Genomic DNA, 27119 nt, shown 5'->3' on the forward strand with positions numbered 1-27119 from the left:
TTAACTAGGAGTACCAACAGCGTCATGTTTCTTTTCTATGTGGCATGGCCAAAACAAGTTTTTCTGAACCAATACCCAAGTAGTGCTTCTCTTTTCGCTCGCTTTGAGAAATATATCTATCCCTTAAATAGATTACCTTAAGAAGAGCCCAATGCATGTTCTGTTTTTCCAAAGTAAGAGGAAATATGCCAGAATAATTCTGTCAAAGATACATGAGCAGCATTACTGGTGAAAAAAAGGAATTATGTTTCTGTTGTTTCAAATAAAATGGAAATACTTCCCCAGAAGGGACTATGCTTTTTAAAGGCTAAACAGATGGATCCAACAGTCTGCTGAGACTTACTTTGGCATTACCATATTTATCCTCAAGTACTTCCAGTTACAAGTGTTTTGGATTTGTCCGGGTAGTTCTCTTTTAAATTAATCATAGAATATGTCAAGTTGGAGAGGAACCATAAGGATCAGAATACTCTCTCCAGATCATCCTTGCAACTTTTTTCTGTCTTAGCAAATGGAAAATTTTCTGAATAATCTGCCAATGTAATGGTGCCATGCTCATTTCATTAACAGGTAGAGTAACATACCAAACAGGCCTACGAGGACTTCCTGGAGAGCCAGGGTGTGCAGGACCTCCGGGACCTCCAGGAGATACTGGCATGAAAGGTCAGTTTCAGAAAACTATCCCTCAGAAGTAGGTAGCACAATCCAGTAATTTTCATGGATCCTCATGAAATTTTGAACTTAATTTACCTCTTACACCATTTGATTAGTACAAAGAATTAAGAAAATTAATTAGGAGTAGCAAAATGTCTTCCTCCCCTTATATAAAGAGCAGTGCCTGTGCCAGTGCTGCACACCAGTTGTACTGCACTGCAGTCAGGGTGTAGGTCTTCACTGGGACAAAGAGTTATTACAGATTTGGTAGGATTTTTGTATTCTCCCATTGTTATGTTCAACACTAACAGTTGTTCTCTGAGAGAAGGTTCCTTCTGCAAATATCACCACAGGAGCTGCTCAATCTCTTTGTCATCTGCCGCTCATTAAAGTCACTGAGGCTGTTACGGAGCCATGTTAGTTTTAAGCCTGTGTCTCTTTCTTTTAGAAAATTTGGCTTATCAGTAGAGTGCCTATATCCAAATAACTTACTAAAACTACACTTGAAAAAATCAAAGAGATTTAAACAAAATGTTCCTGCATTTTCAATTAAATATAATCGGTTCTGATTCACTGTCTGACCACATGTAATTTTGTACTGTACTGGAAATGATGTTCCAACAAAATTAAGACCATGTTCCTACCACTCTCTGGCCAAAAAGTCCTAGCCATCCTCTATAGCAGGGGTGTCAAACTCATTTTCACAGGGGGCCACATCAGCCTCATGGTCGCCTTTAAAGGGCCGAATGTAATTTTAGGTCTGGATAAATGTAGGAGTAGTTACATTGCTCTATAGCGAACTATGTAACACATTAGTTAAGCTTGGGAATGACTTACTGTGGAACAGCTAATGAATTATTTTCACTCTAGGTGATGAAGCTTGCATGTGTACTGATTGCAGCTATCTTCCGGGAATGCCTGGTCTTCCTGGTCCTCCTGGGGCACATGGTCTGGATGGTGTACCTGGTAAATTATCTTGTTGTTGCTAACAGAATAGTAGGAATTGCCTGTGATTTTGCTTTTAGCATGAGAATTGGGTATGGGCATGTCTGCAGCATGCAGCCCTTGAACTAGCCCTGATGTTGTGATGAGTGTGAGAGACTGATGCAACTCCATCCGCGGATATGAGCACAAGCCCTAAAAGAGGTGAAGTCAAGATGCTAATAGGCTTCAGTGCAGCCTGAAGCCAGGTCAGTCTGTGATGATGCAGTCAATGTAACAAATAGAAACATCCAATGCTGCATGTGGTTATCTGAACTTGTCAAAATCCACATCCTTGTTTTCATTTTTGTTTACAAAGTACACTGCTTCTTTTGCAGGTAGAGAAGGAACAATAGGTCCAAAAGGTTCTCCAGGTTCTCCAGGAGCACCAGGATTTCCAGGAGCTCAAGTAAGACTTGGTTTTTTCAGATTTTTCATATCCCACAAGAATTATTTCAGATAAACCTGATGGCTGGTGTCATATGCAGTGTCATACTGAGCGATCTCAACAGTTTTCTTTCTGTAGTAATGAATGTGTCTGCACGGGAGGCCTAGGTAGAGACTGTATGGCTGACGTAGCTTTACATGAGCCTCTTTTGCTCGGTTTGACAAGGGGTTCAGCCCAGGCAGTGAGGCAGGTAAACACTTAAGTGATTATCCTGTGCTGTATTTCATGATGGCTAAACCACTTCTTCTGCCTGGTGTGGGTAGTTTACAGTTAACTTCTGTTCATAATTCTGTAATCATGGCAGTGGCTGTAAAGCTTATATAGAGTTTTGTGTGCTGTGATTTTTGTCAGATATCTTATTTCTCTTGTTTCCAGCACAGTTGGGACTTGCTAAAGACCCACTGTGCAGAGGAACTTGCTTCTTACAATATCCTCTTCGGGGGTGCAAAGGACATTTCCTCTTGGGAAACTTTATCAAGAGGGAATGCTGACAGCTGCTGCCACAGACATACCATTTGGTTTTTCTAACTTGTGCCTGTAGTCGTAATTATTTATGGGAAATTACAGTCGACACTGTCCAATAAAAAATTTCGTGCACGAGTATTCATTGTGGTGGTTGCTATACAGATGCAGAATGAAATAGTCTGCTAACAAGCTTTTCCAGAAGGCTCCCAAGAGTCCATGAGCCCAAGATCACTAGAGACCAGTATACTTTCAGCTTGTACTGGTTTTGGCTGGGGTAGAGTACCCACTTAAAAAAAGAAAGCTCGAAAACACTTGACATATTTCTTTGTTCCAGGGAACTCCAGGTTTTAGAGGAGATCGAGGATATAAAGGATCAAAAGGTGAGCCAGGATATGTGTATCCAGAAGGGCCAAAAGGTGAGCAAGGAGATCAAGGGACCAGGGGAGACAAAGGAAGAAAAGGTTCAAGTGGATTTCTGGGAAGACCTGGCTTTAAAGGATACAAGGGTTCTAAAGGTGAAAAGGTGGGTATACACTATTTGCAATTGATATAGAATTAATGAAAACCTAAATCAGTTATAACTTGTACAACAATCTTTTTTATCTAATGGAAGAATATAATCTACCTGACTTAGGGGTACTATGCTCAACTATAGCAACCAATATGCATAACAAATATGCTTGAAAGAATGAGAGTAAATATTGTTATGTAATACCAGAGAGAGATGAGACTAGTGTCGATATATGTTGATGAAAAACCTCAGCAGTCTATTGTGGTGATAGTTTGGATATTTATATTGGAGAATTATCTTGGGTTCCCATGATGAATAAGATATTTTTAAAGGCAGTTTTCCTGACTACTTGTAATGCTTAAAAGGAGATAATAATTCAAATAATTCCTGTTCAGTTTTCAGGAGTTAATCTTCAGTCAAGGCTGAGACAAACCACCAAAGCTGGGAGGTCTGACCGTAAAACTAGAATCATTAGGGCAGAGCTCTTTGTTCAGCAGAAACAAAAAGTAACAATTATTGTTGTGTTGTGTTGGCTGAGGAACTGTGAAAATTATTCAGATACAACTGTCTCTAAGCCTGAATCCACAGTATTCAAGAAGAATCAGAGCTGAGGTGTTTGGTTGTTCTTACAAAACCTGTTTTGAAAAGAAAAAAGTGTACGGTAATGCCACAGTGATTGAAAAAATCAAGCTGTTTTGTTTATTTTTACTATTTCACTCTTAATAATCCTCTATCTGTAACCATTGGTATTAAATGTTTTATTCTTTTAACTGCAAGTAAATCAGAGGACAAATTCCTCTTAATTTAGCAGGGCTACTCTGTTACTAAAGTAATGCAAGATTATAGTCAGATAGAGAATTGGGTGTTTTGTTATGAAAGCTGGTGTGGAAAGCAAGAAATGTCATCGTTAACAGGGACTGGCTGGTTCAAAAGGAGATAGAGGACTACCTGGATTGCCTGGCAGTCTTGGTCTTCCTGGAGAAATGGGACTTCCTGGACTGCCAGGATATGGACCACAAGGAATACGAGGTTTCAAAGGCTCTAAAGGAATATCTGGTCCACTTGGATTACCTGGAGAAGCTGGTTTGTAGCTTCCTATTTTACCATGTTTTACCTTACATAGGTAAGAGCACTTGATTGAAATTGCAGAGATAGGTTGAAGTCAAAGACATAATTTATGAAACATAGGAAGTTTTTCTTGGGATGAGATTTCCACAGGGTTGTTTCAACTTTGGTCCCACTGGAGATAATAGCAAAAGTCTTAGGGTCATAAGATAATTGAGGTTGGAAGAGACCCTATGAGGTCTTTAGTCTGAACTCCTGCTGAGAGCAGAGTCAGCTATGAATGAGATCAGACCAAGTTACTTAAGGCATTATCCATCTGGGCCTTGAAAACTGTCAAGGACACAGACTGCATGTCATCTCTGTGCAACCTTTTCGAGTGCTTGATTGTCCTCATCATGAAAAAAGAAGTCTTTAAATATGTATCCAGTCATCATCATTAGTGTGAGCTAAGTCATCAGGGGAAAATATGAAGGACTTAACCGTTTTCGAGTGCTGAAAACACACCAGTGTATGCAAGTATAATCTGGAAGAACTCAGAGTTGGACTGCAGATATAGTCAAGGTTTCTTAAAGAGAATACCTGTTAAATCTGTAGGAAATTAAGTTGCAGATTAAGCATTTCTCGGTTGCATCATTTTCCTGCCAACTTTGTGCTCCCTTTTCTGGGTCTCCACTAGACTGCAGGAGGGCTGAGAGGAAGGCTGCGAGTGGGCTCGCTGTCAATATAATTCTTTCATTTTATGAAGGCAGGATCTGAGGCTTTTTGAAGTCTGTTGGATTTTCAGAAATACAGAAACTGTAGAAGACTGCATTTTTAGCCAAGTAGACTTATCATTAATATTTTTAAATGCTTAAGATGACATATTGCCAAACTATAAACCTTTGTAATCTTTGATTATGTATTTGCTGAAGGTCTGAAAGGAGAGACCAGTAGGATAACTCCATTACCTGCATTGCCAGGACCTCAAGGACCAGATGGTTTACCTGGACCTCCCGGAGTGCCTGGTGAGTACATCACCACTAATTACAGTAAAATCAGAGATAATCTGATTGGGATTTCTCTACCAGATCCGGCCAGATAAAACGGTTGGGTTACTTTGAAATAACGACAAAAAGGATTTCTGTGGTGCAGAAACTATAGAATTAGCTGCAACATTCCCTTTCAAGAAAACTAAGGGCAATATACATTAATAGGAAGGGCACACAGGGCCATGTCCATGGTGTGTAGTTACGGCAGAGATGCCAGGCAGTCCTGTACTATGACTTTATTCCTCCAAGGACCAGAGACATCTGGTGCATATGCTGCAGCTTGTATAGCCAGAAAGGCGCCTCTGGCATAATATTGACAAAAGTGTATCCCAAATTATGCTGGGACTGCTGCAACCTTCAAAACAGAAAGAACAAAATTAGGTTAAAGCATTCTTAATCTTCCTGGAGTCCTTGGCCCTTCTCATGCTGTGCAGGGGCACAGTCAAAACAGAAACTGTTTTCTGGTTCCTTTTTGACATGCCTTTTACTAACCATTCTTCTAAGATACTAAGAACCTGACTTTCTTTTTTTGAGTGGATTTTGGGCTTGGGTTCTAGATGGGATTTTTTTTGGTTGCTGCTGTTTTAATTTTTGCAGCACTTTTGAATGCACTGGCAGACAGTAAGTGACATTCAGACTAACTGTAAGGCACCTTTGCTTTGGGTCTGTGGAACAATAGTCCTTAAAGATACTTTGAATAGCATAGGAAAGTTCTTTGGTAGCTTTATGGTAGCTTCTGTTCTTACAGTTGCTTCTGTTCCAAGCTTCACCCCTATAATGTGTATCTTCTCAACGAGGGTAAGATTTCTGTCTGCCCATAATTGTTCCTAGGAGCTTGGAATTTGGGCAGATTGCGTAAAAACTTGACTCACAGACTCATGCCTGCTTTCGTAGTGTGAACATAATTAGCATTTTAACTGTGAAAACCTACTGTGAAGGAGAAATAGTGTCTAAGTTCTCATATAATATACAGTGGTGTCCTAATTAATAATGATAAACTGCAGAATGCCTAATCTTACAAGTTGATGTTCCATGGTGAGATACGTTACAGTTTACTTATTTTCTTTGTACAGGTAGGGTTGGTGTACAAGGTCTGCAAGGTGATTCAGGGCATCCAGGGCCAACAGGTGATACAGGCTTTCCAGGGCTTGGGTTTCCTGGATACCCAGGTCTAAAAGGTAAAATACTCATTTTGAGCTTCTTCAAAAAAACCCCCCCACACACACAAAAAAAGACAAAATGACAAAAAAACCCACACACACACAAACAACAAACAAACAAAACCAAAACCCCCCAAAAAACAAAAAAACCCCAAAAATAATCAAAAACACAAAACAAAACAACTGACACCAACAACAGAAACCCAAAATCTACCTTTTTTTTTTTTTCAGTCCACATTAAAAACAATCAACAAGTTAAAAAGAAAAGTTAATGAATATTAGTCAGACAGAACAGTGGGTTTAGCACTCTTGTAATTTACTGCCTTCTGGCTTAAAAATTTTAAGTTTGAATTATTTTGAAGTATTTCAGAGAATCAACTATCAAAGCTGTCACCAGGAAAATAGTTTAAAAGACATTGATGCTTCCTGGAATACTGCTCAAACAGGCGCAGCTCATCCGAACGCCACACTTACTTAAGATGGATTCTCTTTATCTGGATATGTGTTACAGATACAGACCTGATTTTTATCAGTTTTGGTTATGTACAATGGAATACCTGCTCTAGCATGCAGGTAATAGAAAACATTTTGAATACTGTGAATTTGGCCATTCTTCATGCAAAGTCATAATCCCCTTTAAACACTAGAAATATTAAATTCTCAGGATGGAGAAAAAAAAAAAGCTCTGATACTAAAACTACTACTAAGCTGCTTGTTAAAGAAAACAGTGGGGAACTGACATCAGAATAGCTTCACTAAAAAAAAAAAAAAAAATCCATGTCGAATAACTGATTTGAAGCAAGTAACCAAGCAGTGTTACAACCAACATTGAGTGAGTGTATGAGGAACAAGATGCAGTGTGTCACATCAACTCCGAAATCGAGATGCTGTCTTCAGCTCATAATAAGCTACTTTAGTGTCAGAGGCTCATAACTGCATCCATACAAATGCCCATTTGTAAAATAAAGTGATAACCGTAGTGTCTGTACTGCCGTTTAATTCCTTTTACAGGAGAGAAAGGACTTCCAGGAGGCAGAGGGCCACCAGGTTGTGAAGGAAAGATTGGAGATCCAGGCCGAGCTGGAAACCTAGGACAATCAGGAGAAAAGGTTTGGTTAGAAATACAGCACAGACTTTTCCGTAGATCCCATTCATTAAATATGATGCTGAGCAAATAAATTAAGTGTGAAGAATATAGGAGCTCCTGTATTTCCTGACCAGCAATGCATAAACTATGAAATTAAATTGTTTATATAAAGAGGGTCTCAAGCCAAAATTTTAAATTCAGATACAGGATTTCAGAACTCCAAGTGTTTAGGATGTTTGGTAGTTCAGTTTTCAGAGCAGAGGTTACAGCAGAAAATTAAGGCCACAGCTTAGAAAAAGATGGGTATTCAGAAATTGCAATTAAGCACATATTTGATGGAAGTCAGTCACTAGTAAATATTCATTTAATTTAAGAAAGTGCTCTGTTGAATTCAAGTATAAAGGAAGTTAGTTGTAGGTAGTACTGCTGCCACTCTTACTGATTAACAGAAGCTAATCTACTGATGGCATATGTAAATGTAGGGTTCTTGACTACTCTCTAATCAGGATTCAAATTTGAACAAAAAATAATACCTAAATGTTTTGAAAAAGCGACACTTCTTTTTTGTGTGCTCATATGTCATTCTTTTGTGTGCGTTTTTTGACAAGACAAATTGTAGGGTTTGGGATTATGTTGTTGGTTTTTTTTAATTATTATTTAGTCTGTGTTTGATGCCATAGAACAGCTGGATGTGGAGTGGGCTTTGTGGTCCAAGTATATCATCAGTGACTAGTATGACAGCTCTACTGACCTGCTTTGTGAACATATTGATTTGCTGGTACCCAAAGGTAGTACTCGAAACAACCAGCAGTTCAGTCTGCCAAAAAAAAAAAAAAAATTCAGGGAATAGACTTGGGTCATTTGTGATAAAACCAGTCTTCATGGAAAACAATGTTCAGAAGAATGATTTAAAAACCCCAATAACTGACTTTGAGTATTCTGAGACATATCTGATTATTTAAATAAAGAGACCTTGATTATTTAAATAAATATTTTTATAAAAATATGACTGTCATATAAAATAAAGGAAAAGTTATATTTACACAAACTTCAACCAAATTTTCAGATGCAGGTCCAAAGCTTTTCACAGCTACAGCCAGCACCACAATGCAGTAAAGGCCAAATGGATGGAAGTGCCTTGCATTGCTCAGTAGCAATTTCGTGGAGTTAGGGGGCAGAATTCAGAAGCGGCCTAGATGAATTACTTCTCTGGTATGGAACCTGCAGCTGGTCAATAAGGAACATCCAGCAGTCTGCTGAATTGGAGCCATTAAAAATTACATGAAAGATCCTCCAGGAATGGAGAAAATTGCCCATATAGAAGTTAATTGATCACACAGTAGAGAAAATATTTTGGCAGATTTGCAAGACATAGTACACGTAGATTGTTTACATTTCTTTCTGTGTTGCAGGGTGACCCAGGCGCAGTTATTCCTGGAGAGCCAGGTAGACTGGGTTTACCAGGAGATCGTGGCGTTCCTGGCTCAAAAGGTGATATTGGATTTCCAGGACTTCCAGGCCTACCAGGGCATGCTGGACATGATGGTGATGATGGCCTGAGAGGTACTGTTGTCAAACAAGCTCAAGGAGCACAGCAAGTTATTTTAAGAAAAAGGAAGCCAAGTCAAACAATGCTCACTCAAAGCCTGAAACTTCTACTGAAATCATTGTGAATCCAGTCTCCTTTCTTTTAGGAGATCGTGGCTCACCTGGAGTTCCTGGAGATCCAGGTTTTCCAGGGAAACCTGCTGAATGTCTTATTGGCCTGCCAGGTTTGCCAGGTGGCCAGGGAGCTACAGGCCCACCAGGTAGGGCCTTCTGAATCAAACGTGCCACTTGGCTGGGTTGGTCTGGGTTTTACTTAGGCCTTGCAGTGGCCTGAGGGAGCTGAAGTTGTTTCTGAATATTTGCTATAGGATAGTATATCAGAAAATGTGAGCCTGTTTAAAACATGCACTTCCTGCAGATGGGAGGAAACACGTGCACTGATTAATATGGACTGAGGTTCAGCTTCCATTGTACAGTGCAAAGAGTAATCACAAACTGGCCCAAATTCCATGGGAAAGAGGATATTTCAGTCATGTCTCCTATATGGGGCTGAATTTGGATTCCTTGCTGCAACATGATTGTTAAAGAAACAAAACAGAGGAAGAGCTCAGCTAGGTTAGAAAATCAGTTTAGGTTTCCAAAGTACCTGCATATACTGTGTTTGATTTTTGTCCAAGAGAAACACATTTGGGTACCCAGCACAGTCCTCCTGCTATACATGATCTCAAAAGGAATTTTTTTTTTTTTTTTAGAGAATTAATGCAGAATTGGTAGGTTTTTCTTCTTTTTCTGAGAAAGAAAAGAATTGTCTACTCTCACCCAACGCATAGCTCTCTTAAGATTTCCTGAACACGTGGTGTTACAGGTCGAATGTTTAGCCCTCAAACAGGCAGAGTTCAGGAAGACTGTCATGCTCATAATGGCAAAATAGAGATAAAGGTTAATTTTCCAGACAAATGTACCATACTACACTTTCATACATTTTTCTTAGGAGGAAGAGGTTTGCAAGGTTCAAAAGGAAAACTAGGTCCTCCTGGCTTGAGTATCCCGGGAATCTATGGAAAGCTTGGGGAACCTGGATTAATAGGTCTTCAGGGAAATACAGGATTACCTGGTCCCAAGGGACAGTCTGGAAGGCCAGGAATCTCTGGTGTGCCAGGTAAGGATTCCCCAAATACTTGATTTGAGAGAGAAATTAAGTTAGTCTCTGCAAAAAGGTGTCAGTCATGCTTTTCCAAATTGAAGATGCTGAAATACAAGGTGTTTCAAAAAGATGGACCCAATTTGAAATCTCTCTGCTTTGAAACTGGGTCCGTCTTTTTGAAACACCCTGTATTTTTCCATCAACAGCTTTTATATATCACTGAGATTTATATGGAAAACAAATAAATCATCATTCCCTAAATTATGATCATATCTTGAAGTTGTCATGACACAGTACTGAATTTTCTGTAACAGTCTTCTAAGAACGGAAGGCTACCTTGCACTGGTTTTTGTAGGGTAATGTCCTTGCAGTAGGACATGAACTAGTTAACATTCAAAGCAACGCCAAAGCATAATGGAAGTGTAAAGTGTTTAGTAGTTCTTACTTAGCATCCCTTTTGAAACAGATAGCTTGTTGATGCTATCATCTCTTTCTTAAAAAGCAAGTTTGGATCTGATGTCTGGCAGAGTTGAGTCCGATCAAATTCTGTCACATTAACCAGAGCTAACTTTAAGTAAGGTAGGTAATCCCTGTAGTTTTTTTTTTTTTTTTCGGAAATATGTTCAGATTTGATTTGTAGAATGAAAGAAATCAGGTATGAAATGCTTTTTATCTCTAATAAATGTTTTTCATTACTATCAAATCCTCCATTATACGGTGGGAAGATGGTATGTATCTCTTTATAGATACAACCTATAAAACTAATGATAAATGCATAGCGCTTGTTCAGTTGCACCAACTTAGGCTTCTGATGTCATCTGAGGGGAGCCGTCATGTCCCAGATGGGCTTCAGCTCCTGAGCCAAAAGGAATGTCTTTCTCATACATCCTTCCATCCTTGTGTGGACATCTCAGATACATTATCCTCACTGACAGTTAATTCAGTCAGTGATAGAAGCTGTTGCAGCTACTAGTCTAGGTAGCTTGGGGTTTACTGTATGTGTAAGTCCTGTTCGTGTGCTTAAAGACAGCAAAACTGGCTTTGAGAGTGTTGTGGAAATGGAGAAAAAAAAAAACAACACAAGCAATTAAACACTTATTTATAACAGGCACATGTGTAGTGTAGTGTTCTATTTCACTGATCAAATACTAACAAATATGTTCCTGTTGCTTCAATTCCACAGGCTCGAGGGGAGATCCAGGTATAATGGGCCTGTTAGGATTTCCTGGACCCCCTGGCATGATTGGAAGACCTGGCAGCCCGGGTATCAGAGGCAAGTGGCCATAGTATTGGCCTTCATTATTGCTGAAGTATTCTTGTGATCCATCTTGATGTATGTTATCGCTCCTGAGTACATGTCATACCAGAATTTCAGTCTTGGTAAATCTTTGTGGATATGTGCGGCACAGACTGAATGACAGCATTATTTTATCTAGCAGTTTTGAATCGCCACCTTTTCTCTTTCACTGATATTTGTCAAAGTGGCTGGCAGTTTGCTAAGTAAAGAGCAGAGAGCTTTTTTACTCTACTTTTTTTCCATTCATGTTCCAATGATTATTGTATCTATTCAACAGATTTCTTCAGAACAGGAAATGTCGTTACATTTTCTTGCAGGTTCTTCTGGCTTCCCAGGACTAAGGGGAAGAAAAGGATCTCTTGGAGCAAAAGGCGAGCAAGGTGATAAAGGTTTTCCTGGACCATCTGAGACCTTGGTTGGTATTGGGAATAAAGGAGAACAAGGCTTAAAAGGTACATGTTCATTGTTCTGTCATTCAGAAGTAGTTCGGGTTGTCATCTGTGTTGCAGTTCCAGTGGACTCTAAAACATAGAAGAAACTCACTCTACTACTGACAATATTAACATGGCTTTGAAATAATGATTGTTGAATGCTCTGTCTTTTTAATTATGAGATAGTTGTACATTGCACAGATTATTTATTTCCATTTTAAGAAGTCCATATTCCTTAAAAAAAGCTCTCATTGTAATGTTAAACCAGTAATAATATGTCAGTAGTACTAAGATGCTTATATACATATATGCTATACATTCATGTTTTTACACATTTAGTAGCCCGTGAGCACAGAAATGGACATGCTTACCAACTAAATGTTGGATTGCAAAGAAATAGAGTCTGTTTAGAAATACTTCACTGTCAGAATAATTCCTTTGTTTGCAATATTAGTATAGAATGTGTATGAGTTGTACATACTTAACTAATGCTATCTGGTTCTTTGTGGAGACATTTTCCTACAGAAGCTTTGAGAAACTTCCTCTTGTCTCCATATGAGAGGCATTAACTGGGAGCCTGCATCTTGTTTGTGTGTGTTCACAGAATGAAAATCCTATGCCCCACTTCTGCTTTGTTAGCTTTAAGAGTTATAAAACTTTAAACTTTACAAAAAACTTAGAATATAAGATGTTTTGTAATTTTTTTTTAAATTAAACTTTGTTTTAGGAGTCCAAGGAAGAATGGGTCTAAGAGGAGAAAAAGGAGATGCTGGTGTGCAAGGTCCCCCAGGTCTTGATGGGTCTGAAGGAATACCTGGTCTACCAGGTATGGAGTTGGTATACTGAAAATTACTGTATCACACGGAGGGTAGAGATAATATTACCTCAACACCAGGACTTAAATTCAGCTCCAGCAGCAGCACTGCAGTCTCTGTATTAACTCTGAAGCTTTTCTGAGAATTCTGAAACTAAGCAATTTCAAAAGCTGCTATTTGGAAGTCATAGCAGCTATGAGTAGGTGATTCTTTGTTTCCTTCCAAATATAGATCATTGTTTGGGGTGATAAATATAAAATAATATTAAATCCTGAAGAATAATTAATTGAAAATCTAAAAGGTGGTGAGGCCAATGAATAACAAGTAGTATTTATAAAAGTGAAGAGAAGTTTGAGTTCCCAATATTATGAAAAAAAATAACAATTCTAAAATAGGAACATTACAATTGTGCACAAAAATATCTCAGGAGCTTTTTTAAATTTCAGATTGATTCTATTTCCCTTTTCAAATCCTGCATGTTTGGCTTTTATTTTGAAAGTTACCAGGTCTTCAGTGAAAAGCAGAACCTGCATAAATTATAAACCTAGCTAAGCCATTTCACTAAGTTTTGCTCTGCCATTACCGTAACACCATTCCATAGTGATACTTGTTGACCCGTGAGTGCATCTGTTTTTTTCAAATTAATGCTAATGAGACATCTTTACTTCTCTGTATTCTGTATTTTTGGTTCTTTGAGAACCTCTTTCTAGAAAAAACATATGACACTATCATTAGATACATTAAAATGGTGACAATGAGAAATAATTTTAAACTTGTAATCAAAATGGCTCTTCTCATGGTGGCAATTATCCATGCTATATGCTATAGCATCTGCTACGTTCTGTCGTTAACATCCTTTGTAGTCATTGCAGTGTAACATCACAGGAAAAACTGCAAATACTGCACTACTCCTTAACTTCTTATGGAAGAAAATAAAACCTCACTGCTTAAATGTTCAGGCATTGCTAGGACCCTTTAATTTAGGCATCTGGACATTCTAGATGCACCTAGACCTTTTAGTCATTAAGCTGAATGCTAATTTAGCTAAATTAAGCTAAGTGAGTTGGGGGGAAACGTGCCTAAGCCGTATAAGAAAAAGCTCTCGAGTATACTAGTCATGAAAAGTGCATGAGTAAGTAATAATGTGGCTGTGACATGCTCAGAAACCAGACTGAACTCAGGGGGACAACGGGAGTCCAGTATGTAAATATAAATTCATGATCTTGATCAAAATTTGCAAAAGTGTATTTCAGTTGCCACCCCTCAGTGCTGTGGTCACAAACCTTCATTTTAATGTTGATGTGTAAGATGCTTGTTATTTCCTTGACTTTCAGACAACAATAATGATAATTTTACCTGTGTCTTGGACAAGAGGAAGAATTATACTTTGGCTGCAAGTTGATTTATAAAATAATAAGATACCAGGACAAGGTGTGCGGTAGAAGATTCTGTATTCATGACAGCTCTACCAGCCAGCCACAAGCAAACATGTGAAGATGACTCTTATTTCTTCATTTTGCAGGTGTCAAAGGATTTATGGGTCTGCCAGGGATTCCTGGAGTACAAGGGTTCCCAGGTGCACCAGGAAACAAAGGGGACATGGGAATTCCAGGTCATTTTCTATTAAGCCATTTTACAAATTCATAGAGCTGTATAGAAGCATTTGCAGAGATCTGAGCAGTTACTGTAAGCGCACTGCGCAACACTTGTACTGGGATTTAGTCTTTGCAGTACCTCACCACCCCAGCATTTGCTTAACTTGCAGAATGCAGTTCTCCGTTTCTCTAAATGAAATAAAACTTCTTCAATGTATATATTGTTACATGTAAGAAGGTTTTCTTAAATTGTTTAGAAATAAAATCACTGGCTGTGTAAATTAATGAATATCTGACTATACAAGCAGTAGTTCACAAAACATGAGGTGTGGTATGCAATTATGATCCCTTTAAGAAAGGTATGAGTATCTGTATTATTCCAGGTCCAAAAGGACAGAAAGGATCTTCAGGCTTTCCAGGACCATCAGGTGACCCTGGTCCACCAGGCTATGGTGGCTTTCCAGGTGACAAAGGAGACCCTGGGTACCCATCTGCTGGGCCTCCAGGAGAACCTGGTCCAAAGGTATAAAGGCAATAGAAACATTGTCATATTAGGCAATAAGCAGAACCTTTGACTGTAGAAACAGAACAGCATGTAAGCAAGAGCTGCAGAGTTTGCAGAAGCAGATGATTTGTTAATGATAAGAAATATGAAAATCTTACTGTGTCATTACTCAGGAGAGATTTTTGAGTTGATTATACTTCTTTTTTTCTCTTGGTGCCAGAATTTCTTATTTGTAAAGATGGAATATCCTGGAAATAACTTTGTTTCTGTAAAAGTTGCTAATCCATTAAGACCAAAGACTTGCACTTAAAAGGTCAGCAGGAGGAATACTTGTACGTTAGAACAAGTACAGAAAAAACATAGTCGTAGCAAATGTGAAAGTTTTGTAATCTAAAATTGTACTGTTGCTTTTTGACAGTGTAGTAATATAATTACACAAGATGAATTGGATTTTTTCTTAGCAATATGTATTACTGAGCGTAATATAAATTGCTAAGAAAAAAAGGGTTTCTTTTAAGTTAGGTAAATTGCGTACAATTTTACTCCACGTATTTTGGGTGTGAACAACTGGGAGTCTTTTTACATATGAGATTATGTTAAATACGTGGTTTAGGCTGTAAACTGTACTAGAACTCCTGTAATTTCTCTAAATGATCTGTTTATTTTCTGTATTAGCTGGGTGGCCACAATGAGATTACTGTCATGAAAGTCAGTAGGAATTCAAGGAAAAAATACGCATTTCAGTATTTTGTATAGCGGCATATTATGTAAAGAATGTATGTTTGGATCAAAAGAGAAGCTGTTAGAATAAAATTGAAGGGAAGTCTATGTGCAGGTGAAAACTTCTAAAGACTGAAGTTGGCTTGTACAGATTAGAGAAATCTTTTTTTCTTAGCTATGTCTAAGGGATGAGTGGTATTATGAGAAGACTTTATATTAGTCTGCTTTAAGTTTTGTCTGAAAATCATAAGGAACCATGATTATACTTACTCAACCTTTAAAATGATGTAAAATTTTTCTATTGTTCAAATATGGAATGTAATGTATTTAATGTAAAGTGATTCTCACCTGTTTGTGTGCAACTGCTATTTCTCAGGGAGATCTGGGGCTTCCAGGAGTTTTGGGCAGCAAAGGAGAAAAAGGATCCCAAGGTCATCCAGGACATAAAGGAGTACCAGGACCACATGGCATCAGAGGGGAAACTGGAAGTGCAGGAATCCCAGGTGTGGGGGGTTTGGTTTGTTTTGTTTTGTTTTCGGAGGGATGGTGAGGTGTTGACACGCTTCTAGAAGATAATTTCTCAATAAACTACACAGGGTGCCTGTGAAGTGGCACATTTATATTCAACTGCTGTAAACCTAAACAGCTCTTTTGTAGTCAGTGCAGCCAGACTACCTTACATCACCTGGAGATCGTTTGCAGCTGTCCGAAGTGGAAATGGTATCAAAGTTCTCAGACTGAGTCTGGGCCAAGTGAGAATGCCTTTTCTCCTTTCCCACACTCTTTCTTCTTACAGGGAAGCTTGGACCTCCTGGAGATACTGGTGTTAAAGGACGGCAGGGCCGCCTAGGACAACAGGGCATTGCAGGCCCTCCTGGTATGGTATACAGCATCTGTCCCAAATCACTGCCCCCTGGTTTGTTATTTTCTTTGTAATGAGGCAGTTGATGTTCTTCTGAGCTTTTAAAAATTTAACTGATGTAGTTGCAGTCTCAGCTTATGTTAGTTCAAGGCTTTGTTTACCTTCTCTGGTTCCAGCTAAGGTCTTTAACAGCGTATTTCCAATGTTATCAGTTCAGCTGCGGCAAGAGGTTTTAATTTTGTTTCACTATTGTAAAGCTTTTTTCTTTCATCCAGAGGTCTCAAGATATGATATCCAAACAACTGTAAGAAAGGCTCGTTCTACCTCCTAAAGTAGGATAATAAACTAAGATGTAGCTAAATGAGGAGAAGAAGAAAATGAATTTGAATGGAAAGAGGGGACAGAGTTGCAGTTTTTTGTTAAAACAACAGAAAAGATCCAATCTTTCAAACTATGTAAGGGGCAGTGTGTAAATATGCAGCAACAGACGAGTATCCAATGCAAACTTTATTAAAGTGAGTGCCAGTCTTTGTCTCCAAAAAGAACACTGAATGCTTTTATATGCAGAGATTGTCACCAAAGTTATGATGTTGTAGTTTTGTAGAATTCAGTAAACTTGCACTGACTTATCAGCAGTTAGCAAAGATCAGAATCCACTCTTCGTTTAGAGAAACCTTGAATTTGTAATAACGCCAGGGAGAAGAAACCACGCTGCCTGTATGGAATCCCACCAGTGTGGATTAAATCAAAGGCAGGGTCCTAAAATGTCTTTGAAAGACAGAAAGTTGTCTGTGAAAATTGTGGGGGTGTCAAATCCATTGAAGTCCGGTGGGCTCAGTAATGTTTATATACCAACACAGGTTACATCTGTCTTTGAAGTAGCTCAGCTAATTAAATTTTAATAGAGAGGACTCTTATCTTCTCCCTTTGAAATGCAAAATAATAGAGGTGAAAATGATATTGTGGTCCATTACAATACACAGGTGCTGTTGGAGACCCTGGAAAAAATGGGCTTGTTGGTGAAAGAGGTACTCAAGGTCAGGATGGCATGCCTGGGCCCCCAGGAGTAAAGGGAGAACCAGGTAACACCACTGAAATATTTTTGTTCTATTTTACAATTGCTTTTTTACCTAGTTAAACTGACAAGGACTATTTGGGAAGGCTTAATAAGGAGCATCCGTGGAGTCAAAGGTAACTTTATAAGTATAAGGGTTTTAATTTTTACAGAATTCACAGATTTTTCTATATAATTGTTGTACATGCTGTTAAGAACCCAAAAGCATATGTCACTGTTCTGTTACACATGTGATTTGTTATAACTTCCCCTAAAAATGTTAAAGTCTGCAAGAGCCAAAGTACTACTGTTAGCAGTTCTTATGTGCTTAATCTCAAAGAGATGAAAAGAACCTAAGTCCTTTTAAAGGAGTCTTGTCTCTTATGTGCAGATAAGATAAAATGAATCACAGTGTTTACTTACATAAATAGTGAAGGTTTCCGTGACCTGGCCCTTGGGTTGTAAAATCTTTCATTTAAATATCATTCCTGATGTCATCAACATCCACAGATAGATTTAGTCCTCCACTGAATTCTGACAGAAAGTGTTTTCATATTTCATAGAGAAAATATTTCTTTGCATATTAGTATAAAGAGGATATTGAGAAGGCATTCATAGTAAGTTTTTTCATGTTAAGTCTGAAGTAATCACTCTTAACATATTTTCTGGTTTAGGTATTTACATTTCTTCTTTTATTTTTCTCAGTAACTAACTTAAATGCAGATTTTTATTCTGGTGGTTTTTTTTATTATTCCTCTGAAAAAAAAGACAAAGCTTATTATTGTAGAATGTACCTCAAATATGACTGATCAATAAGAGTTCCTACTATATAGAAAAACTCACAAATTTAATATGTATTTCTGGATAGAAGAAATGGAAATAACCAATAAATTATATTTTACATATAACTAAAATCTACACTTTGATTCAGTGAATTCTGAAGAAATGTGTCAAGTGTTAGACAACTATGATGTTTTCTAACAGTTATTCAGGACTTTGAGTATAACGTTACCTAATATTTTATAGGAGCACCAGGGAGAGGAATCCCTGGCCTTCAAGGTATTCCTGGTCGTAGAGGTGAGTTGTATTTTCAGAAAGCAAAAGCTTAATTTTTAAATACCAGAATAATTATCCTCATCTTTAAGTTGCCTCCTGGTTTTGGATGCTTGAAATGGCACTAAGAGTGTCAAAGGAAACCAAGAGTGATTCTGTGCTTCTGATCAATTATTCGGTGCTGTATATTAAATGTCAAGAGTTCTTGCTTGCAAAGACTATCGTAAAAGGGAAATGAAGCAGCTAACTTCTGTGGTTTTGTGAAGGTGATATACACATTCTAGAGCTTTTGAAATTTTATTTTGATACATAATTTGATTAACAGAGTACGTTCTAATGAAAAACAGATGATGATGATGAATACTAAGCATTCTGTGAGAAAGATACAGGGATTGCATTTTCATTTTCTTCATCTCCCCTTTTATGTTAATGAACAGTTGACTGAGGAGACTCTTCCCGTTGTTTAGGTTTTGCGTTGGATTTCTAGTACTAGTAGAAATCCACTGATCTGTTCTCACTGATCTCTCTTCATACCCTCCAAATATAGATCTTGTACTCATAGGATCAACCTTAGAACAATACCCTTTGAGAGTAGTCTCTTATTTTATTGTACTCATATTTATGCTTTTAGCTGGAATTTAGTTTAAAAGGACTTGCCAGTTCTGATGTTCAAAGCAGCATTTCTTCTACTCATGCATTGAGAAATAAGCCCTGTTCTGGTCTTTATACCTTCCTTTCAAGTTTATTCCTTAGTATGAGCAATCTCTGAAGCGGAGTTTAAGAAAGAAAAAGGAGTGGTGTGTACACTGCCTTGCAGGGAGTCCTGTTTTCTCACAACTATTTTGCTCTACAGTAGCAAGGAGGCTTTGGAGACTTCTCTGTACTAAAAACAAAGGCTGAATTCCACCTTCGTGGTACAGTAAATGCACATATTCTAAGTAGTCATACCATTTTACTGCCTTGACAGCTCTCCTCATATGTAATACTTATACTTTGCAGGAATCAAAGGGGACATGGGACTGCCTGGTTTTCCTGGGCCACCTGGTGTGAAAGGTCATCAGGGTGATCAAGGACCCATTGGACCTCCTGGCTTAGTGGGGTTACCTGGATTTCAAGGCACAACAGGCATGGCAATTACTGGCCAAAAAGGGAACAGAGGTTTTCCTGGTGCAGATGGAAGACCAGGTGTGTTTATCCTTATTTATTTGAAATGACATACTGATATTTGAAAGCAGAACTCAGCCTGTCCAGCACTCAAGGTTGAAAGGGGCCTTCCCCTGAGAGAGCTTCATAATTAAACAGGTAGTTCCTTTACCAGTCAATGCAGTGTTACCATTGCAAACACCATGATGGTCTATATAGAATGATGTAAATTGAAATAACACTAAGCTTTGCAGTCCACTCAACTGCATTTTCTTGCTTTCTTCCCATGTGGTCTGTAGGGCAGTTGAGATCCAACTTTAAAGAAGTGAGATAGCATGAGTGTGATTACAGTCATAACTACAACTGGAGGGTATTTTAAAAAAGGTAGTGGTATGGAGTACTGCAAGAACTCTGCTCAGATCTCAGATTAAGTTATCAGGCTAGGAAAAATGAGTTGATTTTTTTTAAATGGGTATATCTCCTTGGGAATCACTGAGGTAGTAAACATGAGTACCATTATAAAGTTTTTGAATGTTGTACTGCATTGCATGTAATGTATGTGAAATTCTGTTTGCAGTCTTTACTTTGTTTCTGTACAGGTGCTCCCGGTTTTCCAGGGCCTCCTGGTCTTCCCACTCTCAGCATGAAAGGAAGCAAAGGTGTTAGAGGGGCAGATGGAATACCAGGGCCAACAGGCCCCACCGGCGACACTGGTCCTCCTGGTCTGAAAGTCAGTGAAAGGAATATTGCTTGTTTCTTAGTCTAGTGTTAATTTTGTTCTTGAATGGCCTTGAAAATAACAGCCAGGACAATTTAATAACAATAACAACAACAAATCTCCATATCCTCCAAAAACACTTAATAGAGGAAAGATATTGAAATGGATATGAAAAGCAGTTTTTCTGGACTTAAGTGGACCATAAAGACATTATTGTGAATTTCTAGCATGTCATTTCCTTCACCATTCTGTATTACAGAGTAATATTAACAATGATATGACTCTTTCTAACATGCTCACAAAAGGAACAGATTATTCTAGTTACAACATATTCTGTGAATATAGTGCTTTGACTATTCTGAACAAAAAATAAAATGTACTTCATAGTGTGCAGATGCTGCTTCCTGTTTATTTTTGGTGTTACCTGGTTTGCAGGGAACAGAAGGTCGAGCAGGTTATCCTGGTGCTAGAGGGGACCCTGGATTTCGTGGATTCCCAGGTGTAAAAGGTATTTATTACATACACTTTTGTGTGCCAAATACAATCATTACATGTTGTGTTATAATAGCATGTGTGTAATAGTACCAGATGTGGTCCTAAAGACATGAGGTTTCTCCATCAAGAGCAGGGTGTAAGTCAGCTATAAATGAAAACATGCGCTAAGGCAGCATTTTCTTTGAGTTAGTTGCTATGGATATGTCCGAACTGATGTCAAAGTGAGGAAGGGGTGAAACTTCAATGTCCTCCATTCCAGGCAAATTCAAAACAAGTTTTTCCTTAGTGACTAATAACCTGTAAGGATTTTGGGACTGAGTCTGCTAATTAGAAATGCCACACCACTGCTAGATGTGACTTTTTGGCAACCTCTTAGCTATAGAACTCAAGAGCATTTAGTCAAAATTACAACACAGAGCACTGAGTCCTCTGTTTGCTGTAAGAATAGTCCCAATTATAATGTAATGTACCAACTTATCAGCAGATGAACTATTAAATGCATTAGCTTCATTCACTTCATACTCCTGAAGGTTAGTTGGATCAGTGGCTGGCTAAAAATTCTTTTAATTTAGCCATTTTTCTAGTGATTTAAATCTCTTAGAGGTCTGCATTGCTCCAATATTGTCATTTTTCAATTACATGATTTACAGTGATACAGAATTGCCAATATCTGTTTAACCTACTGGTTTATGTTCCATGCAAATTATTTTGTATTTTAAATTTGTTCTAATTTGACAAGTCACAGTACAGACAGTAATTATACTTTCTGAAGCAAAAAGCTCTTATTTCATGGCATAGTCAGTCAAATCTCCTGACTTTGATAAAAATACTTTTTTTTTTTTTTTTAATTTCCAGCAGAACTGTGGAGAGCAATCTGGATGTAACCTTGTATTTTGCACAGTGAAAAGAATTGCTTATTAAGTTTCAAATACTTGAAAAACTATACAACCCTCCTAACAGCCATCAGCACAACTGACAGTAGAGTGTAAAGGGAGTTGAACTTCACAGCATCACTGAAGGTCACACTTGGCCTGCAAACTCCATGTCAAAAGCATAAAAGATAAAAAGGACATAGTCTAAAGTTGAGATTTTATGCTAGGTTTATGGCACTAGCCATTATATGAACATCTTTTAAACTGACTGCACTTGGCCTATAAATTATACAGTAACAGGAGAGATGTAGAAGTCCACACTTGCATTTCAAATGAGTCTACAGGCTGTGTTACTCCTTGGGAAGGTTGCATGGATCATGCAGGACTCTCAAATAAGCTTCTGAAACTTTGACAATTGTTTTTACATCGTGAACCAGACAGATGTATCTCCGATCTTCTCTTTTTAGGAGAAAAGGGTGATCAAGGACCCCCTGGACCACAAGGTGCAGAAGGCCCAAGGGGACCAAAGGGCCAGCAAGGTAGCCAACCCTTCTCATTCTAATACCAGCTGACTTAAGTTGATTTGTTTACTTTGTAGCTTGTTTGCTTTCCTTTAATATAAAGCAATAGCTTTTCATTATATTTTTGCTGCTAGGTCTACCTGGGGTCCCTGGGAGAACATTCTCTATCCCAGGAAGCAAGGGTCCTCCTGGACTGCCAGGAATACCAGGACCACCAGGTGATCAAGGAATTCAAGGGATTCCTGGAATACAAGGTGGTTTATGTTTTTATCTTTGTACATGTTTGTGTATGTTGCTTAGTGGAACATTTTGGTCTGGTGGGAAAACATGCTTCTGCATAGGAAATTGATGCGTCTTTAAAAATACCTCTCTGTATTTAAAAATAGCTCTTTGTACCTTGTTAACAATCTTGTATTTATAACTTGGCCCATTCCATCTGCCTTCCACCCTCACAGTCAGTAAGTTTCTCCCTCAACAAACGCCTGAGCAAAATAAAGGAATAAAAAGTAAACTTGGAATAAGACATTCACCATTTTCATACAACCAGAACCATGCTCAGGATGTTTGTCATTTTGAGGGGGAATTACCACATGTAACAAAAGTACTCCAGATGTGCTACAAGGTGATTGTGTCTGTCACAGTCTGGGGGTATGAAGGGAAAGGAGAGGCTGGCTACTTCTCCACTGGCACTGGAAGTGAAGTCTGCCACAGCTGTGAGGAGTGGGGAAGTGAGGAGCAGGTAGGATAAGGTGGATGCACAGTGGGTACTTGGCCACCCTCTCAGTACCACAGCTTTCCACTCCAGGACAGGAGCTCCTCAGGGGCCACAGGCTTGCCAGAAGGTGTGTCCCACTCAGGAATGACGGTTGCCTCCAGCATAACAAAGCAGGCACTAAAGAATTGTTCTTCTACACTTCCATTAAAGTTGTTTTGCAAAGGAACTACATTATTTATGGAATTACGAACTGTGACGAGGTGATTATGGCTTGTTGTTATATATTTGAAATATTTCTATTGTATGACACAAGCTAAAAGAAAAAGCTATTTGCTTTGGTTTTTGTAAACATTTCCTATGAGAAAAAATATTTTTCTGCAATACATCCAAGATTTCCTTGTAGTCATCCTGATAGGAAATACGGTGACAGTAACACTACAGACAGTTTCAAAAGTTAGTAAATTCATGCTGATGTTTTTATTCTAACACAGGTACATTTACATGGGGATTTTAACTTCATTCATTAACAGTTACTAAAATCTAGAATAACTACTGCTATATGATTTTGTTTTTTCTTGATTACGATTTAGGACCTAAAGGAATAAAAGGTCTACCAGGACATTTTGGTCATCCAGGTCAACCAGGACTGCCAGGTCCAAAAGGAGAGAGGGGATTTCCAGGACCAAGAGGTATGGGAAAGCAAACATCTCTGTTTGACTGCAGCTACTGAATTTACAGATAAACTTGTATTCCTGATTTCTGCGAATCCTTCCTCTTGCATGTATTGAGATTGTTGTAACGTTTGCAGTAGCGTTAGGGCCACAAGCATACGTAAGCACATTCTTAACTTTTAACAGGCGCATGTTCACAACTGAAATAATAATTTACGAAAATATGCCTTGACTGTGCTCCTCTGTTATTAACCACATTGATTTATCCACTTGAAATCTCTAGGTATCAGCGTGCCTTTTTATGACATCAAAATAGAACTAAATAGTTTTATTTAGTCATCGTAAAATGTTTTTACTTTACAACTTTTTTTCTGGTAAAAATGGCCATGGTTCTTTAAAATTTCTCACTATTCCATGAAATTATGCCATGTAACTTACATATAATTTACCTCATACCTGAGCTAGGTCTGAAGGTGTTAATACATCTAGCAACAAATACTACTAATTTTCAAGTTGCATCTCCTTATTGATAATGTTTTTGTTAGTTTTCAAGTGGTTCCAAAAATTTAAATAAAGTAAAAATTCAAACAAAACAGTAATATTTGCACTCATATTTCTTTCCCTTCCACAGGGCTACCTGGACTGATTGGCTTTCCAGGTCTACAGGGGTTACCTGGATCACCAGGTACTATCAGTGCGGGTCCAACAAGAAGAGGTTTTATCTTTACCCGGCATAGTCAATCTACAAAGATTCCTTCGTGCCCACAAGGGACGTCGCAGATCTATGTTGGCTATTCACTGCTTTTTGTACAAGGAAATGAACGAGCACATGGACAAGATCTTGGTACTGTATTGGTAATACTTCTCCGATCATTTTCTTTAGAGTCCAGTGATGCGAAGTTGTCATGCAACCAAACTCTCAGCAAGTGTCCCAGATGAACATTGGTTTCAACTGTCAGTCTCCAGAGTGGTCTGCTGCTCTGAGTCAATTCAGGATAGATGTCTAGGAAAAATGTTCACAACAACTGCACAGGGCTGACAGTAACAACACAGGATCTGAGAGAGAATCTTGCTTTTTGGAGACAAAATGGGATGCTTTAGGTTGTCAAAAATGGCACCAGGAGGTTTTGTTTAAACAGTTGAATTCCTACCACTGTGTCAAGGACCAACACCATTCAATAATATATTACTTTAAAATATTTTGTTCTTAGTCCTTATTTTTATATACATATATTTATATACACATACCATACGCATTTTGCTTTTGTATAATTCCACCATACAGACACTTCTCTTTTGATAGTTACTAAAGTAACCAAGTTACCTCTCCTCTTTTTGTCTTTTAGGAACAGCTGGTAGCTGCCTGCAGAGGTTTACCACCATGCCGTTCTTATTCTGTAGCACCAATGACGTTTGTAGTTTTGCATCTCGCAATGACTATTCATACTGGCTGTCAACTGCAGCAGTAATGCCAGTAGACATGGCACCGATTTCTGGCAGGGCACTAGAGCCCCATATAAGCAGGTAAGAGTATAAGAATTTTAGCTCTTCCGGCCTGGAATCACAAAGGCATCATAAATTGTTTGAATGGCAAATCTTAGGCAACAACCTGCCCATCTCAGTCAGTACAAGCACTGTTTTTAACCACCTAATTTTTGATTACTCACCTGAATATGTCAGATATTCAGTGATACTCTAAGACAAGGGTCCCACCACAAGGCTTGATCTGCATAGCTGACATGAGAAGATGGCATACAATCTTACTGATTGCAGTGATATTTTTTAAAAAACCTATTTTTACGTATATCAGGGGCAGACTGAAATGAAATAAAGACAGCTTCGTTATTTGGAATACAGTACAAATCAAGTTCTGCTTTCAAGTATGTGTGATACATTTATGGTAGCTGGTGAAGAACATTGTAAGTTGAGGCTAAAGATTCTTTGCTATGAAACACCCTTGTGAAAATGTGGCCCTCTCCAGTTGCTTTAGAAGAGCTGAGAAGGATGAAGAGCATCTTAAGAGGAAAAGCTCTAAAAGCATGAAAGACCAAGACTAGCAAAATCAAAGATGGAAAGACAAGCTTTGCACTCTGTCTTCTAGCCTGCTCTACCCAGTTTTTGCAATCTAGTAGCACAGATTCATAGTTTCTTCATTTAGGAAATAAAGATTACTTTTTCTAGTCTTAGCAAATAAAGGTACAAAACTTTGATCTAAACCATAACAACATAAAGTAGTGAGCACATGAAGGTAAAATTTAGCTTGTAGCTTGTTACTTCAGTAAAAGCAAAATTAGGAAGCTCAAATCTTCTAGAACTAATTCCCATCTTATACCAATTTTTGTCTGGCGTTACAAGTAAAGATTGCAAAGCAGTTGCAAAGCAAGGTATTTGGATTACCTTCAATTTACTTATCTCATTAAACAGAGAAAACCTGTGTGAATTGTAACATGTATAGTAAGTCCTGCCATTAGGTAGCTACTATCCTAGAAGATACAATTTTTGTCTGCGAACATGTTTTCCCTCATATGTGCACTGAATTCATGTGCCTTTCTTCTTACAGGTGTGTTGTCTGTGAAGGAGCTGCAATGGTAATAGCAGTTCATAGCCAAACAGCTGTAGTTCCTGCATGTCCAGAAGGCTGGATATCTCTCTGGAAGGGCTTTTCTTTTGTTATGGTAAGGATTTAAAGACTTGAAATATCAATGTTGTCTCCTCTCACTTTCATTGGCCGTTTCACCTTCTTATAGCTCATTTGTCTCTTAATAATTGCTATTTTTTTTTCCCTTGCCAAACAGTAGACCATAATAATATTAACTCCTATTCAGTGCTGGCAGCATAGGAAAAACTATTCTGATCTGTCCTCAAAAATAGGTGGGAGGAGGAAAAGGGGAAAAGATGAAATGAGAACCATAGGATTTTAGTCTGACAAAAATAACTGCAGGCTCTCATTTTCCTGTGTCATGCTTAAGATCTAGGAAACAGGTTTGGGCAGTGGAGTGGTTAAGCTGGCCCTGAACACAAATACACAGAAATAACTGACTCACTTCCATGCCAGGCAGTTCTTTTATAAATCAGATCTTGGGGCTGTACTCCACAGAAAACTAAAAACAAATAAATGCAGTACACTGTCTACAAAAGGCTGCCTCATCAATTTTCATGCCATAATGAGATATGAGTGAAGAAAGTTCATAATGTGTCTGCAAAGTGAGAACTGATTAAGGGATTAAAGGTGTATCTGTACTAGGGGATGTCGCACTTCATCTTTGTTATCCATGCCTGTGGGATGTCATAGGGATGCTAGCAAATGAAGGTAAAAGACAGAATTTAAAAACTTTTTTTTTTTTTTTTTTTTTTTTTTTTGCGTTATGTAACGTCCTTTTAGGTCTAATGTGAAATTTGTTGTCTCTTTTGGGATTTGGCCCTGAATAGTAATAATAATAATCTTGTAAAAGAATAAACTTTTGCAGCATCTGGTTATTAACATAATTTGCTTGTTTCCAACATCAGCAAATTTAAATGGTATTTTCTTGCCAATTTTCTAATGTCACAAATTATTTTAGA

At 38.2% G+C, this 27119-nt stretch overlaps 1 protein-coding gene across 1 annotated transcript in view; it reads left to right on the forward strand.

The window, feature by feature from the left end:
- Positions 1–27119, forward strand: part of COL4A3 (collagen type IV alpha 3 chain) — a 62444-nt gene that overhangs the window by 34364 nt on the left and 961 nt on the right. The window contains exons 23-51 of the mRNA XM_065640222.1: positions 571–663; positions 1525–1620; positions 1974–2044; positions 2883–3071; positions 3974–4142; positions 5036–5128; positions 6226–6330; positions 7324–7421; positions 8812–8962; positions 9094–9207; positions 9939–10106; positions 11275–11364; positions 11706–11840; positions 12547–12645; positions 14157–14246; positions 14613–14752; positions 15831–15957; positions 16251–16331; positions 17300–17398; positions 18397–18447; positions 19423–19608; positions 20166–20296; positions 20720–20792; positions 22119–22190; positions 22307–22426; positions 23478–23576; positions 24190–24402; positions 24905–25082; positions 26119–26233. Of these exons, the coding sequence (XP_065496294.1) occupies positions 571–663; positions 1525–1620; positions 1974–2044; positions 2883–3071; positions 3974–4142; positions 5036–5128; positions 6226–6330; positions 7324–7421; positions 8812–8962; positions 9094–9207; positions 9939–10106; positions 11275–11364; positions 11706–11840; positions 12547–12645; positions 14157–14246; positions 14613–14752; positions 15831–15957; positions 16251–16331; positions 17300–17398; positions 18397–18447; positions 19423–19608; positions 20166–20296; positions 20720–20792; positions 22119–22190; positions 22307–22426; positions 23478–23576; positions 24190–24402; positions 24905–25082; positions 26119–26233 (3446 nt within the window). The remainder of the gene's footprint in view (positions 1–570; positions 664–1524; positions 1621–1973; positions 2045–2882; positions 3072–3973; positions 4143–5035; positions 5129–6225; positions 6331–7323; positions 7422–8811; positions 8963–9093; positions 9208–9938; positions 10107–11274; positions 11365–11705; positions 11841–12546; positions 12646–14156; positions 14247–14612; positions 14753–15830; positions 15958–16250; positions 16332–17299; positions 17399–18396; positions 18448–19422; positions 19609–20165; positions 20297–20719; positions 20793–22118; positions 22191–22306; positions 22427–23477; positions 23577–24189; positions 24403–24904; positions 25083–26118; positions 26234–27119) is intronic.

Source organism: Caloenas nicobarica, chromosome 8 (genome assembly GCF_036013445.1).
Source record: "Caloenas nicobarica isolate bCalNic1 chromosome 8, bCalNic1.hap1, whole genome shotgun sequence".
Classification (NCBI taxonomy): Eukaryota; Metazoa; Chordata; class Aves; order Columbiformes; family Columbidae; genus Caloenas; species Caloenas nicobarica.